This window comes from Hypanus sabinus, chromosome 13 (genome assembly GCF_030144855.1).
Source record: "Hypanus sabinus isolate sHypSab1 chromosome 13, sHypSab1.hap1, whole genome shotgun sequence".
NCBI lineage: Eukaryota > Metazoa > Chordata > Chondrichthyes > Myliobatiformes > Dasyatidae > Hypanus > Hypanus sabinus.
The window spans coordinates 77,020,246-77,038,416 of NC_082718.1; the positions used below are offsets into that span (position 1 = coordinate 77,020,246).

Here is an 18,171-nt window from a genome sequence, read left to right on the forward strand (position 1 = left end):
GAGAGATTTGACATAGAGAAAAAAATTATGCTTACTTTCCATCTTCATTGGAGTAAGACTACGACATAACAGTCTTTGCCAGAGAAGTTAAGATCCCTAAATTATAATTTGTACAGCAGGTAGATGAAATAATTGATCAAATTGTATATTCTTCACAAGGATGTCTTGACGAATGTAGAATATGTAAGACAGGGGTTAAATTAATCAAGCAAATGGTGTGTTGGCCTTCATCAACTGTGGGATTGAGTTCAAGAGCCATGAGGTAATGGTAAAGCTATATAAGACCTTAGTTAGACCCCACTTGGAATATTGTGTTCAGTTCTGGTTACTTCATTACAGGAAGGATGTGGATATAATAGAGAGAGAGTGCAGAGGAGATTTACAGGATTGTTGCCTGGATTGGGGAGCGTGCCTTATGAGAATAGGTGATTGACCTTGGCCTTTTCTCCTTGGAGCAATGGAGGATGAGAAGTGACCTGATGGAGCTATACAAGATGATGAGAGGCATCGATGGTGTGGATAGCCAGAGGCTTTTTCCCAGGGCTGAAATGGCTAACACAAGGGGGCATAGTTTTAAGGTGCTTGGCAGTAGGTGCAAGGGGGTTGTCAGAGATAAGTTTTTCCACACAGAATGGTGGGTGTGTGGAATGCACTGCCAGTGAAGGTGGTAGAGGCAGACACAGTGGGGTCTTTTAAGAGAGTCCTAGCAAGGTACATGGAGCTTAGAAAAATAGAGTGCTATGTGGTAGGGAAATTCTAGGAGGTTACATGGTCGGCACAACATTGTGGGCCATAGAGGCCTGTAATGAGCTGTAGATTTCTATGCTTCTATGTTAAGACAGAAAGGAGTCATGAATTATGTTTGACATGTAAGGTTAAGGAGAATGACAAGATATTTTTGAAGCATTTCCGAAGCAAGAGCGCAGCCAAGGAAAGAAGGAGACTTTGTAGAAGCCAAAGACGTAATCAGTGTGGGCCCAGGCTATATAGGTGAGGGTCTAATGAATACCTCTTATTTATACTCACCAAGGAAAAGATCTTGGAAATTAGAAAGTTCAGTGATGAGCTGGAGCAAGATCAGTATTACATATAACTCGTGGGCTGTCCCCAGCACATCCTTAGGTTATGCAAATGACATGATTCACTGTATGTTTCAATGTATCTGAAATCTGAAGAAGGAGTGTTAGATATCATGGGACACAGGTTGATAAATCCGCAGCAACAGTTACAATCTGTCCTGGAATGTTATACAATTCAAGGGAAGCAATAGCTGATGGAAATTTTTACTTCTTGTTAGCCACAGTGAAGTGCTGGAAGACTGCGAGATAGGTAATGCTGGCAGTAAGGATAAGCCAGGTCACTATAAGCTGGTGACCCTTTCATCAATGGTAGGGGAATTATTGGGATAGGATTTAATACATTTGGAAATTGAGGCACTGATCAAGGATAGTCGGCATGACTTCTTGAAGAAGATTGAAAGGAGGATGGCAGAAGTTATCTAAATGGACATGCGCAAGGTATTTGACAAGGTCCCACATGACAGACTATCCAGATCAAGTCGTATGAGATCCAAGGTGAACTAGTTAATTGTGTCCAAAATCAGCTTTGTGATAGGGAGAAGTTAGTGTGGGAGGATGCTATTCTGATTGAAGATGGTGACCAACAATGTATCACATGGATTGTTGCTGGGATCCTTTTTTGTTTGGGATATGTATTACCAGCTTACATGCGAACAAAGGAGTTCTGATCAATAAACTTGTGGATGACGTTGGTGGTGCTGTGGATAGTGAGGAAGGTTAGAGCAGGATATAGATCAAATGGAAGTTGGGCAGAGGATTAACAGATGGACTTTTATCTTTACAAGTGTGAAATGGTGCATTTTGAGAAGTCACAGAGTTAGCATGGGTCCAGTAAATGGTAGAATGCCATGGAATGTTGTTAAGTGGGGGGCCTCAGGGTTCGAGTCCATTGTTGTTTCAAAGTGGCAACATAGGAGCTAAGTTGCATGTGTACTTTCATGTATTAGGCCATAGATTATAAAAATTGAGATGTTGTGGTGCAAGTTCACAAAGCAGAGGTTAGACTATACTTGACATATTGTGTTGCCATACTGGGAAGGATGTAGTTCCACTGGAAAGAATGGAAAGGGGATTTACCAGGATGCTGCCTTGACTGGAGGACTTTAGTCCTGGAGAGAGATTGAATAGGCTTCTTTATTTTCTGAATCACCTTACCATGAGGAACCTTGTTAAATGCCTTACCACAATTCATGTACTAATGTCCACTGCCTTACTCTCATCAAGCTCCATCACCTCAAAAAAAAACTCTCCAAGTTTATAAGACATATCCTGTCCTGCACAGAGCCATGCTGACTTTACCTAAGCAGGCTATTCCTTTCCAAATGTCTACAAGTTCCATCCCTCAATTTCCTCTTCAATAGCTTCCCTGCCTACCACTGGTTCGCTAACCTTAAATTACCCGAATTATCCCTATTTCCCTTCTTGAACAAAGACAAAACATTTGCTACTCTCCCATTCTCTGGGGCCTTCCTTCCCTGTTGCTAGTCAGGATACAGAGATTATTGTCAAAGACCCTGCTATCTCCTCACTTGTTTCTTTCAGTATCCCAGTATATACGGCATCTGGCCCTGGGGTTTATCCAGACCTCAGAATCTCCCAGCATATTAACATGCCCCACTCTGCTTTCAATATCTCCCACTTTCTCCTCCTTCGTAAACACCAAGGCCACTTGCTTCATCTCCAACCACAAACTCCCCACCCCCCACATCCTTCAGTGGACTTGCCCTTAGTTATCCTCATAAATATAAGTATAAAATTCCTTATAATGATCCTTGATCCTCTTTGCCAAGAACAATTCATGGCCTCTTTCAGCCTTTCTAATTGCCTGCATGAGCACTTTCCTGCCATCTTTATATTCCATAGGGGCTCGGTCTGATTTTAGGTTTCTAAGCTTTGTGTATGCTTCTTTTTCCTTCCTGACTAAATTTAGGACTTCTTTGGACATCCATGATTCTCTTACCTTACCATCTTTATCCTCGCTTCTTACAGAACATGCTGATACTGAACACTGTCAACTTGTCTTTAAACTACCCCTGCTTGTCAGATTTGGACATGTCCCAACAGCAGCTGCTGCCTATCAATGCCCCTTAGCTCTCGTCCCATCCTGTTACAATTTCTCCTCCCCCTGTTTAGTACTTTTGCACAATATTCAATGTTATCATTGTTCATTACCAGCTTAAAGCATAATTGATCGTCATTATTTCCAAAATGTTCACCCACTATCAGGTCTGCCACCAGGCCTGGCTCATTTTCTAAAATTACATCTGGTATGTTGAACTCTCCACATAACAGTTTCACTAATGAAATCCTGTCCCGTACAACCATTTATTGTCATTAGACAGGTGGAGCGGACCTGACAGTATGTGCTGGGCACTATAAGGAAAAAAAACAGACACATTTATTTTCAGAATTTTTTAAACCCCAAAAGTGACTTTGCTTGTGCTTGAACACATTCATGTGTACACAGTTCTCCATAAACGTTCTAACAAGGACATTGCCTGTCTTCCAGAAAAGCAAGATAAAGGGCCGTGAATATACAAACATAAAATATTCCTTATCAGACCTGACGTGTGGAGGAGATCAGAGTCCTTTCCCTCCTTGCACACCCAATCAAGTGTGTACAGAGTAAGTACAGTCCTTCACATTGATCTAGCTTTAAATATATATCTGTAACTATGTGACTTCTGCTACTGAATATACTTAGTGTGCATTCTCATTCCATCTGGTATCAAACTTTTTGGGGCGATGTTTAAAAATGGTGAATTTTAAATGTCTTTCTTTTTCTTTCTCGCTTGTCCACTGTTGTTATTAAACTTTCTCAATTGTATCTGACTTGGTACTTGTCCACCCAGTGCACATCCCTCACACTCCCCCATCTCCATTCCCACTTGCCCTCTGTTGATTGATCACTGTTATTTAAGGAAATGCCATGTTGATGTGTTTTTCTTATTCGAGACCCAGATCCACTCTTTCCCTTGCTGCATGTTTATCAGCACTTCCAAGAACTGTGTGAATTAAAAATATTTTGTTCTGAAAGGCGCAAGGGCAAGTCTGCTGCAGGAAGTTCTGACCATTTGTTCCTTTTGCATGTATTAAAAGCAACATTGATTTTGGGTTCATTTAGAGTTTAAGATCATTAATTGTGCTGGAAGTGGACAAACTGCTGGAGGCAAGTAATGATGCCATGCTACTTGTAATTTATTGGACCTTTCCTAAGTGTCAGTAGCACTCTTATTTCATTTGGGGTTGGGCAAATTTTATTTGCTTTAGTCTCTATATCACTTAGCTCTGCCTCCTTATTGACTTTGATATATTTCTGCACTATACTGGTGAAGGATAATTAATCATATTCTGTTCTAATATGCAAAAGGTTCTGTGAATCCTGCAGGGAGCATACTTAATTAAACATTCATAATGGTCATTCTCACAAGGTTAAAGTTCACTCTCTTAGAAACAGCACTTTCCTGCTTGTTGATTCTTACTAACATGAATGGTGTTGAGCTGTGCAGAATACATCAATTGAAAATTAATCTCTGTGATCAATTTGGACAATTATTGAGAGTGAAATTGAGATGTTTTTAATGAAATTGCTAGATTATCATAAAATGCTTAATGTTAACCTGCCGAACCTTTGTATGTGAGTTATTGGAAGAGATGTCTGCATTTATTCCCTTTCTGGGAGCAGCTACAGATTTGCTTTTTCTTACAAGAGACATTAATAAAGAGTTATCATTTAGCAATGTTAAAAATATGTAAATTAAAACTTTGTCACTTGTGAGAAGTAACTAAAAGAACTTAAATATTGCAGCTGTAGTTATTCAGTACTGTGAAGTTATGGTGGCTAACTTTGCTGCATGCACAATGCATTTAATAGCGATAAGGAATGGGGATGCAGGTACTCAGTGGCCAGGGAAACATTAATTGTATTAGAGCAGCAGTGAATTAGCCTTCAAATTCATAATCTTAAATTTAATATCCCAACATTTTGGGAGAAAGAAAGAAAGCCTTGTTTTAAGTTCTTCCCTCACTCGCACTAGTGAGGTAGTGAACACTGCCTTTTTGAAAATTTCTGTTTTTGCATTACTTATTTTAATTTAACTATTTAATATACATATACATTAATTCATTTTTAATATTTATTATATATTGCATTGTACTGCTGCCGCAAAGTTAACAAATTTCACGACATATACTGGTGAAAATCCTGATTCTGACCCCATCTCTCAAAATGCACTATTATTGGTAGTTGCAGGATGTGATGACTATAATGTGGTGTTATCCGTCAGTAGAATTGTTTTGTTTAGACCAGGGATTCCCCACCTGCTTTATGCCATGGACTGTGTTCACAGCTACAACTAATTCATTGCCAACCATATAAGATAAATAGTTGGGGCACTGTTTTTGTGTATATAGCCCACTAGCCTTGCCCACACATTTGTCTAGGGAAATCAGCTTTGAGCCCCGCCAAATAGAACATTCAAGTTTGGGGGGTGGGGGTAATTCTGTGTAATGTACCCCAACACAAACTCAGCACAAATATCAGACAGTACACAATAAGCGATTACATTTTATAACTCTTATTTTGTTGTGTGGTTAGTAGAGAACAAAATATAAAAGACAAAGGCGCCACTCTTATTAAAGGTCCATGCACACAAAAATCGTTGGAGCTCAGGCCTCTGGTGTTCCTCCTTAAATGACCTCCGCTGAAACGCTGCCAACCTCTGGACCCTCGAATTCCTGTATACTTCATACGGTGATCACCGGGCGCTCCCTGCACTTGTCCTTCCTCTTCACTCGCCTTGACTGAAAGCCCGTGAACAAACTCGGTTCCCAGACGTACAAGATAGAATAGCATGTCTCCCATTGGTTAGTTCCCCGTTATCTGAAGTTATAACCCAAACATGGCAGCTACAGAGAAACCATTATATCAGCACATCAAACTTGCCCAGGGAAAAGACACCTTCCAGCTTCAACATCTTCTGCACAAGCCTCCTTTTCCAACCCAGTGGCTCAGGAGAACCCGAAGTTGAATGACTCCGTGGTCAACTTTTCCCTTTTCTCCACTGATTTCTCCCCAGCAGGCCTCACATTACTAGACATTACTGTCACTGGGAACAAATGTGCCAGGGGCATCCCTCTCTTAAAGGTGATCTCTCTCTTCGTAGTGTTCCTGACAATCACAGCCATCCTGCTCGCCTGTACCACTAAAGGCCTCTACAATTCGGGCCTCTCCAGCACCCCAGGTGGAAATCGCGACTCCCTTTCGAGGTCTTCCGGAGCATCCGCTAAAAGGGCCTCGCCCTCAGGCACTACAGGAAATCTGGGTGTCCCCATCACTCTCACTTCTTCCCTGGGCCGTATTATCTTAGGCTTCGACTGGGTGCACCACACAGTCCCTCGTTTAAGTTCAGTATCCAGCCCAATGCAGCCACGCACTTCTCAAAAGCAGCTCGAAACACTGGGTGCATAGACAGGGTCCCCAAAAAGCTCTCACCCACCTTCTTCTTGAAGGTCCCCATAAGCCTCCGTACCAGAGAGGTGTTGGTCCCCACCAGAATGGAAACACCACCGGTCTCAACCAGATCTGGATAAACCAGCACCAAATTCTCAAGAACCTCAGACACTTCCACAATGGCCTTCGCAAACTCCAATTTCACTGACAAATAATCATCATACGGATAATCACCAGCACCGATACCCCAAATCTCCAGTGCATCGAACGGGGTCAAGGGCAAATGCTTCAGATACCGGTTGTAGAATGAACAGCAGAGTAACGTGACCTGCGACGCGGTGTCGAGTATGGCTTTAGCATAGATTCCCTATATTCGTAGTGACATGCTGGAGCGGGGTCTCACTAATCTGTCGGGAATAGGGTCTTTTGCTTTCGGGGGTTCCTTGGTACATTGCTAGGAATGTGTTCCCCCAGGGACACCAGGCCATTCACTCACTGGGTCTCCTTTAAGTTTCCCGACACCTCTCCCTGCTTTGATACCCGGGAGCTCACCTTCCGAGGGGCTTCCTGCCACTCACAGTCCTGCTGGAAGTGTCCCTCATTCCCACAGTTATAGCACACACTGCCGGCCACCCCTCTTCTCGTGGAACACCGGCTACCCGCAGCCCTCTGCACGGTCCATCCCCTGAGGGTGGGACCCTCCCTACCAGTCCTATCATACGAAGGGTCCACCCCCACTCTGAACCCCTGTGACCTCTTAGTTCTCAGCTCTGCCAGCACCTCCTTCATCAGTTCCCGGGTGGAGCTGGCTCCACTCACTCCACCACAACCAAGGATGATACCCTGCTGACAGAGTCCTCCCACACCTCTCTGATCAGCTGAACGACCAATGGAGGGGGTTGCGTTTTATAGGACTGCTGGAGATGCAGTGCTGTCCTCAGCCTGGGCGCCCCTGATTACCTGGTCCATCCTCAACTGATCCACCTCAGCCACCCAAATGACTGTCCCCCCCCCCCCCCCCCCCGGCACTGCAAACCTGTCTGTCTGGCCGAGAAAGGTACATGGAGAGCTTCTCACCCTTCTCCTGGCCCATGTTTTAAAACTCCTCCAGGAGCTCCCAGTCAACCCAAAAGTGTTTTTCAATGCATCTGGATACTCAGCAAGGGAGGCTGAGTGCTGGTTAACCTTCACACCTCAAACTACCTCAGCCCCCTCAAACTTTCAACCAATCTCTGTCGCTTTTCATCATCAGAGCTGCCACTCACCTAACAACTGCGAGGTTTGCTCCACCCATGTCTCATAATCCTCCTCCCCTTCAGGAGTGGTCGTTATTCCTGAGAAAATTCTTAGCTTCTGGCGGGGCCCCGCTGCCTTACTCACCGGGGAAGTAATGGCGGATGCCAACTCAGAACTCTCACCTGTCGCTGGGAGATGGGAACTAATCAAACTTCCCAAATCTGGCCACTCTTTTCCCTCACTCTCAGTAATGAGAGAACCTGTTCTCTAAAATCTCTGCCCTTAGCTGCAGGCAACTCAGCACCCTGAACACGCCATGGTCCCACCTCCCCTGGGTCGCCACTATACCACAGAATCAAATCCCGGACAAGCCCCCAGAAATGTAGCCCACGAGGCTTACCCACACATTTGTCTAGGGCAGGGGTCAGCAACCTTTACCACTGAAAGAGCCACTTGGACCCGTTTCCCACAGAAAAGAAAACACTGGGAGCCGCAAAACCCGTTTGACATTTAAAATGAAATAACACTGCATACAACGTTTTTTTTTGCCTTTATGCTATGTATAAACAAACTATAATGTGTTGCATTTATGAAATTGATGAACTCCTGCAGAGAAAACGAAATTACATTTCTGCATGCAACAAAAACATTTTGAACTCCGAAAAAAAGACGTTGGGTTGAAAGTTACTTTTAAGTAAAATATTCAATGTCTATTTGAGTCCTTCTTGTATTTATGAAAAACGCCGAACTTAAATTTTCCGCCAGCAGCAAACCAAAAATAACGTCAGCCAGCTGTCATCCTGAAAAATGAAAGGACTATTTCACTGAACAATGAAAAAATATGAATATAAATAAAATAATAGGCAATTAAAATATTTATCATACTTGGTTAATGGGATTTCTGCTCCTGGACCTCAGCGCACAGCGTCTGCACATCAGGGCTGTATGATGTCACCTTCATCTTTACACAGGATCGCAAGCTGTCATCTGTGAGGTTTTCAATATCACTCCATTTGTGTTTCTGAGCAAGAACGGCCTTCTGACGGGCAACATCTTCAAGGTCTGCTGTCAAGCGTCTAAACTTGGACACCCATATGTCTTTGTCGGCTATGTCGGCCAGTTCCATCTCAAGATCAGGTTGACTCACACCTGCCAATGCAGTCGTATTCAGTAGGGAAGGATCGATGCTTAAGGGAGTGACCGGGAAGGATAATGTGTTTTTTTCCTCTCTGAACTCACAGAAGCGTTTCCCAAACGATGTTTGCATTGCGATGATTGCAGAATGTAAATACTCCGAAATTATCATGTCGTGACCTTGTTTGAACTCTCTCAAATTGGGGAAGTGAGACAAAGTGCCTTTCTGTAAATCTCTGGCAAGCACTGTCAACTTGCGCTCGAATGCCAAAACATCCTCCAACATGTGCAGGGCTGTACGTCCTTTCCCCTGAAGAGCTGTGTTCAGCGTGTTCAGGTGCGCTGTCATGTCTACCATGAAGTGTAGCTTTTCCAGCCACTCTGGCTGTTCCAGCTCAGGAAAGGTGAGCCCTTTGCTGCCCAGGAAAGTTTTCACTTCTTCCAGACACGCGACAAAGCGTTTCAGCACCTTCCGTCTGGACAGCCAGCGATAAAAACACGTTGTAGCGGTGTCAGTAAACTGCAGTCAAAGATAGCTTTATTCGAACTAAACAGCCTTGCTTTTAAGCCTCCCTCAACCCAGCCCCCCATGGACGCAGATGCTGCAAAAGACGCGTACTCACAAACCCCCGTAGGCTATCTCCCTTAGCCGGAATGCTGGCTAATTGTGAGCCGTTTCGGATGTGGCAGGAAATGTGTCGCTACACTTAGGTTGTACAAGATCACCATAATTACATTTCAAAAGCTAACAAACTAACATAAAATACATTTTAATTAAATACTGACCAATTATTTCCCAAAGCCACAGGGAGCCGCAGCACAGAGGTGAAAGAGCCACAAATGGCTCGGGAGCCGCAGGTTGCCGACCCCCGGTCTAGGGGAATCAGCTCTTGGCCCCACCAAATAGAGCATTCAAGTTTGGGGGGGGATGCACAAACTCACACCGCAAATATCAGACAGTACACGATAAGCAATTAAATGATTACACTTTATAACTCTTATTTTATTGTGTGGTTAGTAGAGAACAAAATATAAAAGACAAAGGCGCCACTCTTATTAAAGGTAACAGTCCATGCACACGTCTCCTTTCCTTGGAGCTCAGGCCTCCGGTGTTCCTCCTTAAACGACCTCCGCTGAAACGCTGCCAACCTCTGGACCCTCGAATTCCCGTATACTTCATACGGTGATCACCAGGCGCTCCCTGCACTCGTCCTTCCTCTTCACTCGCCTTGACCGAAAGCCCGTGAACAAACTCGGTTCCCAGACATACAAGATAGAATAACATGTCTCCCATTGGTTAGTTCCCCGTTATCTGAAGTTATAACCCAAATATGGCAGCTACAGAGAAACCATTTCATTATCCTTAACAGTTAACATTACTGAGAACCTTACATATATATGGAGAGTGAGAGATGGCTGGCTATAGTAGTGATGTATTCAGTTTAACAACATTAAGGAAATCAGGAGACATTGGACTTTGGCAGGAAAATGATGCTGGGATTAATAAAAAGTCAGCCACAGGCACCTAGAGTAGCAGAGTAGGCATGAGACTGAATGACAAACTCCTGTTTCCGTTCCTTAATGTTCTTGTGCGGTCTTGCGTTGCAGGATGAAAGATGAGGGTGGCAGGATATATGAAAATGTTGGCTTGATGCAGCAGCAAAAAGGCCATAGATGAAAGTGTACCAGTTTGTAGCAGAATGGAAAGAAAAGGTAAGATTTATTACTTAACCACCATAGTTCTTAAAAGAAAAATGAGCCATGTTTCCTGAAGGCTGTTGATAATCAGTCATCCAGTTTCACTTTTCTCTTAAACTTTAACCTCAAATTGTGATTGTGAGTAAAAGGATGTTTTATAAGCAGGCGAAGCAGAAACATTTCATAACAGTCCCTTCTGTGTCATAAGGTCTGACTACAGTTTATCCTGCCCTTTAGCCTTCCTGTCTATTCCCTTAATATCCAAAGCACGTGATCATGACTGAGAATCAGTTGTTTCAGTTTTCGAAGATCAGTTTCACATTCTAACATGGCCTTCATTTTCAGAACCTGGACTCACTGCCATCAATGCAGGTTTCAATGACCACAGACACTTTCAAAGTGCTTACTGCACAGCTTCCAACGCTGACTGCAGTCCGGACCTTGACCAACAGCACCTCCAGGCCAGAACTTAATGTACTGCCATGGGAACCTCAGCCTCTCCTTCCGCTACCACCACTCTGCAATCCTGTGTCTCTCAGGTCCCACCGTCAGCTCTTGGGTCCTCAAATACTCCATCTTCCTTCCACCCCACCTTCCCTGAAAACCCCAACCCTTCCCTCTCCTCAGACACTACCAACCCTCTTCCCCACTCCACTCTGATCCTAGCTCTCATCCATGCTGTGCCTTCACTATTCCCTCTGACCTTCCCCTGTCTGAGGCAGAATGTTCTGTCCTCAGTAAAGGCCTCATTTTTGTACCCCTGTGCCCACACCTCAGTGAGTTCTGGGCCCGCCATGATGTTAAGCTCTTCTTCCACCACCTTCATCTCTGTGCCTACTTTGGCAAGGACTCTCCACCCCACACCAATGACCCCTCTTCCCATCTTCAGCCCTCCTCTGCTTCCTGGACACCCTGCTCCTGCCTGTTCTGGATCTTTTCTTTGCTGACGTGATATCAACCGTCTCAACTTTACCCAACCTCACTTCTTTCGAATGTTCCGCACTAATCCTAATCTCATCATCAAACCCGCAGATAAGGGGGTTGCTGTAGTAGTCTGGTGAACTGTCCTCTCCCTTGCTGAGGCCAGGCAACAACTCTCAGATACTTTCTGTTACCCATCAAACAGGATCCCACTAAAGAAAAGGACATTGTCACCTGCACCATCACTGACCGTAATAACTCTGGGGATTTCCCATCCTCTGCCAGCATATTCTTAATTCCCTCACTCCACACCTCCCGTTTCTACCTTCTACCTAAGATCCACAAACCTGCGTGTCCAGGTAGACCCATTGTTTCTGTTTGTTCCTGCACCACCAAACTTGTATGTGCATACCTGGATTCTCTGTTATCCCTCTGGTTTAGTCCCTTAAAACCTACATCCATGACACTTCACATGCTTGGATCTTTTCAATGACTTAAAGTTCCCTGGCCCCAAGCATCTCATTTTCAACATGGAACTCCAGTCTGTATACACCTCCAGTCCTGATGAAGGGTCTTGACCTGAAACGTCAACTGTTTACTCTTTTCCATAGATGCTGCCTGGCCTGCAGAGTTCCTCCAGCATTTTGTGTGTGTTGGTTGCAGTTCCAGCATCTGCAGGTTTTCTTGTCTGTTACCTTCATCTTCTGTCGTGTTAAAAATGTCTTTTCAAGAGATGCAAGAGACTGTAGATACTGGTATGTGGAGCAGTAAACAACAGACTGGAGGAACTTGAAGTTGAATAACATCTTTGGAAGCACAAGAATGGCTGATAATTCATGCCCCGAAGCAGGGTTTCAACCTGCAACCTGAAACTTTTCTTCCACTGATGGTGCTCAACCTGCTGAGTTCCTCCAGATTGTTTGTTGCTCTTTTCTCAAGATACTGACTTCTGTTTGGGTTAAAGATTCATGGTCAGGTTCATCCATCCATCATATCAGCTAGGAGGGCTTATTTCCCATTGTGACAAATATCACACCCAACAGTCTTAACTGTACAAGCACTTTATTAGTGGTGTCATTGGGTAGAGATGTGGGTCAAGAACCTGTTCCTTCTCTCTGAAGCTGATCAATTATAGGGCTCCTGTATTGCTAAAAAGCTAATTTAACCAACACTAAAACTGGATCCTTCTGATCAAGCCTGATCATGAAATACCAGGTACATGCTGAACCAGTGAAGAGTGCAATTATTTTTAAATCCTATTCCATTGTATCTCTATAGACACTACTTGTTATATTTCCATTAACAGGAAGGGAGATTTGAAATAAGGAAGTTGAAATTTATACGTGGACCAGATGATATATGATAACTGAATTGAAGGGAACTGAACCCTTTTGTGGATCAAACAGGAGGAAACCTGCAGATGCTAGAAATTCAACAACACACTCAAAATGCTGGTGGAACACAGCAGGCCAGGCAGCTTCTCCTTGTAGATGCTCCCTGGCCTGCTGTGTTCCACTAGCATTCTGTGTGTGTCCTTTTGTTGATTCCAGGTTGATAACTGGAATTTTCAACTCGTCTGGGAGCAGATTCCCCTGTCCAGCATGGTCATAATATAAGGCATGGCACCAGGATAGCAGGCTTGGAAGGAGCAATCATTGATAAGAAATTTGCAGTCTCACAGGTCCCAATTTTCTCAACAACATTATATAGTGTTTGGTTTCTCTTTTAAGTGCATTTCTGGAGTCTGTTTGTATCTGCTCGCTAAGCACACTGTTAATGTTTCAGATTCCAAAACTCTATAATCTTGTTAAGTGCACTTTTTTTATTACATACATAGATTTACTTAGAAATCAAATTGCTATGAAGTTGAACTGCGGTCTGTCTTGTAAGTGTAGAATGCAGTAAAACTGGATTAATCCTTTATCTTGTATTCCAAAATCTCAATACTTCAACATCTGGCTTACTTTGTTTACTAGTTCTCACACTCTTTACCTGCCAGGACCCCAGAGAAATGTATTATATTACTGGGTAAACATCCTAAAGAAATGAATTAAGTGTTGTAAAATAGTTTATATTTCTCCAGTATGTTGGGACTGATGTTTGAAGTTGTCTTTTTATATTCTGTCCCATCCCCCAACCCCATTTCCTTCAGGAGCATTGAGGTGGCTGTGAAAAGCAGAGGAGAGATGAAAACACTTTTGGTGTGAGTAAAGTGAAAAACGACCATCGAAGGCTTAGTTCAGAGTATTGTGGAATTTCTTTCTTTCCCTATCCCTTCCCATTTAAACACTAAAAGTGATCAGTAGCCTCCCTAATTCAGAAGATACTCTGTGCTAGTGTATAAAGCTACATCATACTTCATGCATCCATTGCATCGCTTTTCAGTATTTTACTGATGTGGAACCCAAGTGCCTTTTTACAGTCATCGCCTCTTTGCAGTCATTTACTTCACACAATTCTTTGAGAACTTGAACTTATTTTAAAATTTTTGTTTAAATGCAGAATAGATTTTTTTTAAATCCAGTAAGGTCAAGTAGAAAAACATACATTAATTTGGATTTTTTAAAATAGTTTGCCTTTAACATGTTCAGTGACGTTAATGTAGATCATAGAAGTGTCATGTGCGGTACCTTTTGCTTTCCTTGTTTCAATTAACAGTTTAATAAGAGGAATTGTTGGCAGTTATGCACAGGATTTGCCCTCAAATTCCTCCCTCCCTGTTAAGTTGCTGGATGTATTGAGGCTTTTTAAAATGTCTGTAAGAAAAATAATTCACTGGGCATAACCTTGCTGTTATTGTGTAGGAGATGTGTGCTAATGTGTTTGCATTTCATATCAAATATTTTAATTTTCATTCTGTGCCAACAAGGTTCATCTCCCTTGTAATAATGAGAGAAACCAGCAGCCTTAGTACAGTTGAACTCTAATGAACACAAGTCTGCTCACTAGGGATTATGATACAGTTAGGCTGCCAGTGGGTTTAGAGTTTAGGTTATATCCCAAGCCACAGCTATAAATGGACAGTTTGCCTGAAGTCATCCTGTTACCATTCATTTTTAGTATTCAGTGTATCATGTGGTAAGCTTCAAGTCAGGGGTACTCTCAAGGTGTACAGATTTCCACCTAGAATGATCTTGCTCCCATGTGCCTCTGAAACCTGATGTCTGCCTATATTCCACCGCTCCCACTCCCAGCCAGCTGTGTTCCTGAATTCTTTGCCATTTGGTATTAATTACAGGATATATGACTCAATGAATGATTTAAAGTTTGTTTGTAGATTTACATGTTCTGCTGTTTTCAGTCCTCAAGTCGGCACCAATTGATGATATCTTCAATAACAGGTTAAATTCCTAGTGTTCCAGAAGGTTTTGGATCAGGTGCCTATCATTTTGAAACTGAATCTTGAAGCCAGTATCACCCTGGTCTGGCATTTCCTTAAAACCAGCAGAAGCACAGGATGGGGCTTCTCCAGAATACATTTCTCTGGTAGTTGTGGTACTGGAGCCACTTTAAGAGGAAGTTACACCTCAGAACAGTGTGTAGACCAAGTGTAGGAAGAATGTACAGGATGTTGTTTATCTCACATCCTTTCAAGAGAGGTGAGGATAGAGCCCATAGAAACCAGGACTATTTCAACCCAAGTGTTGCTGGCATCAGTAGAGTGAAATAAGCCATTGACCTAGATCTCTGCATGTCCATTCCAAACAGCAATTGCCTGTACCCTAAGTTAGGAATATGCAATGTTTGCATTCCCCACTACACCAGCACTGGACCTTCTGTGACCAGCCCTTGGCCAGTGTTCCCTTTTTTTTGTCCCTTCCTACCCTCAGAACCATACATAGGACAGTAAGTCATATTCCAACACCAACAGAAATTCCTGCATAGATTTGCAGGTTTGTGGTGCATTGGTAAATGATTAGATGGCATTAGTCCTTGCATTACACATCAATATCTTTGAAGCATCCTTGAAAGCGAAGCCCCGTAAGACTCTTCACATCGCCTCCATTTCCTTTGTGGGAAAGCATTAAATAGTTGTAGTATCCATCATAATGAATCAAACACTTGGCAAATCCTTACAGAAAACAATGTTTATATTTGGTCAGGAACAGGATCGGGCAAATGATTTACTCAAATCATAACAATGAAGTATGTTAGAATTTTTAATGTACTAATTTTATCTTGAACCACAAGTGTTTTAGCCTATGTGCCAAAGCCACTGGGTAACTAAATCCAGCAGGAAGTGGAAGAGCTCAGTGGCAAGTTCCCCGTGCCCTCTGCTGTTGGCATACTGCAGGTGGCTTTTCTCCAATGATACTGTGACTTGGATAGTCTTTTTCCATGAAGCTGTAGTATCAGACTTTACTAAATATATATTGAAGATATCAAAAGAATTTTAAGACCTTGAAATGGAACTCTAAATGTTACGGCTTTGGAGTAAGCTAGACTGAGTAAAATTTCCCTAAACCATTTCATGCCAGAACTATTTAAATGTCTAAAGTGTGATGGATTTTATTATTTACTAAGCATGACTGTTGTCTGAAGGATTTTATGCTTGAATCAGAATTTTGTAATTTTTGTGAGGTTAAAATTCTTTTAGCTCCACATTGCTTGTTATGTCTTAAGCTGGAGAATGGGTTGTGATTTGGTACCAGACCTCAGATATTGGTCTGTCACCCAGCTGGGAAAAGCTACCTGAGAACATCCCAGGAATTAATCTCTTTCCTCCATAAGATATTACTTTCTTTCCTATCATGTATGTGGAGGATCATGGCCTCTGCTCATTGTCTTATTCTGAGAGCAGGAATCCTGGCTGGGGATGAACCCACATTGCCCAGCTGCAGTGTGTTGAACTTCTAATGCACAAAATCAGAAACAGCTCATTCAGCTTTTCTCTTTGAGTATTAATTGGGAAGTCTGCATGAATTTAGAATTCTGCACTTGGTTCATTACTGCATTAATTTGGAATTGTATTGTGAATGAGCTTTCAACTCCTAACATTTATATCGACAAACTAAGAGGGAAGAAGTAACTTTTTTTCAGAGTCCTGGATGTAACCAGTTGGCCTGTTAATGTGAATTGAACTGCTCTAATGTGTCAGGTGATTACATGGGCTGGTTGTTTATCTGCAGAATTTCAAATTGAATAATCCATCATAAACAATCAGAATAATGGTGCAATGATTATCAAATGACATCTGCTTTTTATTATCCATCCTGTAATTTCACATTTCATCAAAATTCATACCATTCAGATGTCTAGTTTATGTACAGACACAGTAAATGATTTTCCTATATTTATAAAAGTATATATGGGTGGTAGTTGATTTCTTTTTGCTAGTCATGCTGTGATTTTAAAGCTACATAAACTGATTATCGAGAATAAATGTATTTGTAATGTATCAGATCTAAAATTAGGAATAAAGTCATTTTATATAAGCTGAGTATCTGCTTGTCATTTTCTTTCCTCTAGTTTTGGCCTTGCAGTCATTAAAATGAATATTTTTTTGATTTGATCTGGGAGCTGTCTGTTTCAGATTGGTAGGAATATGGGCCTTCAGCCAAATCAAAGGAATTCCTTGCCAAATCAAGGAATGCCCCTCCACCTGAATGTAGGTAATGAACAATGCAGATAGGATCAAAGGCATTTATTATACTCAACTTCCATTCACTATTCTAATCAAGACTGGAGCAAATTTTGTTTTAGCCACACGTGAACCTAGTGTAAAACTTTGTTTCCTCAGTCTTTTCTACTACAACCATTTAAAACTGAATATTGTCATCTCTGCTGAAGAATCTTATGGGACATATCAATTGACGATCTTAATCCAAGCATATACTGTGTTGTTGAGCCCAGCTCCAACTGAGTTTGATAGATCTTGCCTGATGAACTAAATTTTCTGAGGTCTCTTGGAAGGGAAAATTTCAAGTTGAATTCCTCCCCACACACAAAATGCTGGAGGAACTCGGCAGGTCAAGAGCATCTATGGAACAAAGTAAACAGTCAACTTTTGGACTGAGACCCTTCTTCAGCATTTTGTGTGAGTTGCTTTGGATTTCCAGCATCTGCAAATTTTTTCATGTTTGAAATTTAGATAGCTACCTGCTTTAACTCTTTGATTCTCTGTACTCAAATTTTGGATTGGATTATTTAATATTAACAAGGAACAATATTTTCATGCTCATAATTTTCATTGAAAGTTGATAAATTGATGTTTAAATTATCTTTCTATTTGCTGAGCTTATGTGAATCTGTTCAGTATGTATTGGCACTGTACGAATGACTGGGAACAACCCCAATGTCTGCCTTGCTCCTTTGAAATGGAGCAAGTGATACTCAAGGATAGTGACCTTTGATGCTGTGTGTTTACCCATGTGTGACTGTATAACCTGCAAACATTTGAAAGGTATTAGGGCAGGTTATCAAGTCCACAACACTCCTCACCCTTGCAGCACAGGAGAACTATAGCTTTCAGGGGAGGAGTGGGGTAGAAATTGCCTTAACACTACAGTGCTGCAGTCTTCATTCACTTTCTATAAACTATTTGAAAGAAGCAGTATTTGCATTTTTTTAACTCGATACTAGATTTCCAACTTCCAGGTGCTCATACCCCCAATTGTTGGTTTTATTTTGCTAAATAATTTTACAATTTCA

The 18,171-nt window shown here is 42.1% G+C and overlaps 1 protein-coding gene across 1 annotated transcript in view; it reads left to right on the plus strand.

Moving 5' to 3' along the window:
* Positions 1 to 16,955, plus strand: part of ptpn11a (protein tyrosine phosphatase non-receptor type 11a) — a 75,083-nt gene extending 58,128 nt beyond the window's left edge. The window contains exons 14-16 of the mRNA XM_059987935.1: positions 3,589 to 3,704; positions 10,510 to 10,614; positions 13,673 to 16,955. Of these exons, the coding sequence (XP_059843918.1) occupies positions 3,589 to 3,704; positions 10,510 to 10,579 (186 nt within the window). The 3' untranslated portion in view covers positions 10,580 to 10,614; positions 13,673 to 16,955. The remainder of the gene's footprint in view (positions 1 to 3,588; positions 3,705 to 10,509; positions 10,615 to 13,672) is intronic.
* The last annotated feature ends 1,216 nt before the right edge of the window (positions 16,956 to 18,171 follow it).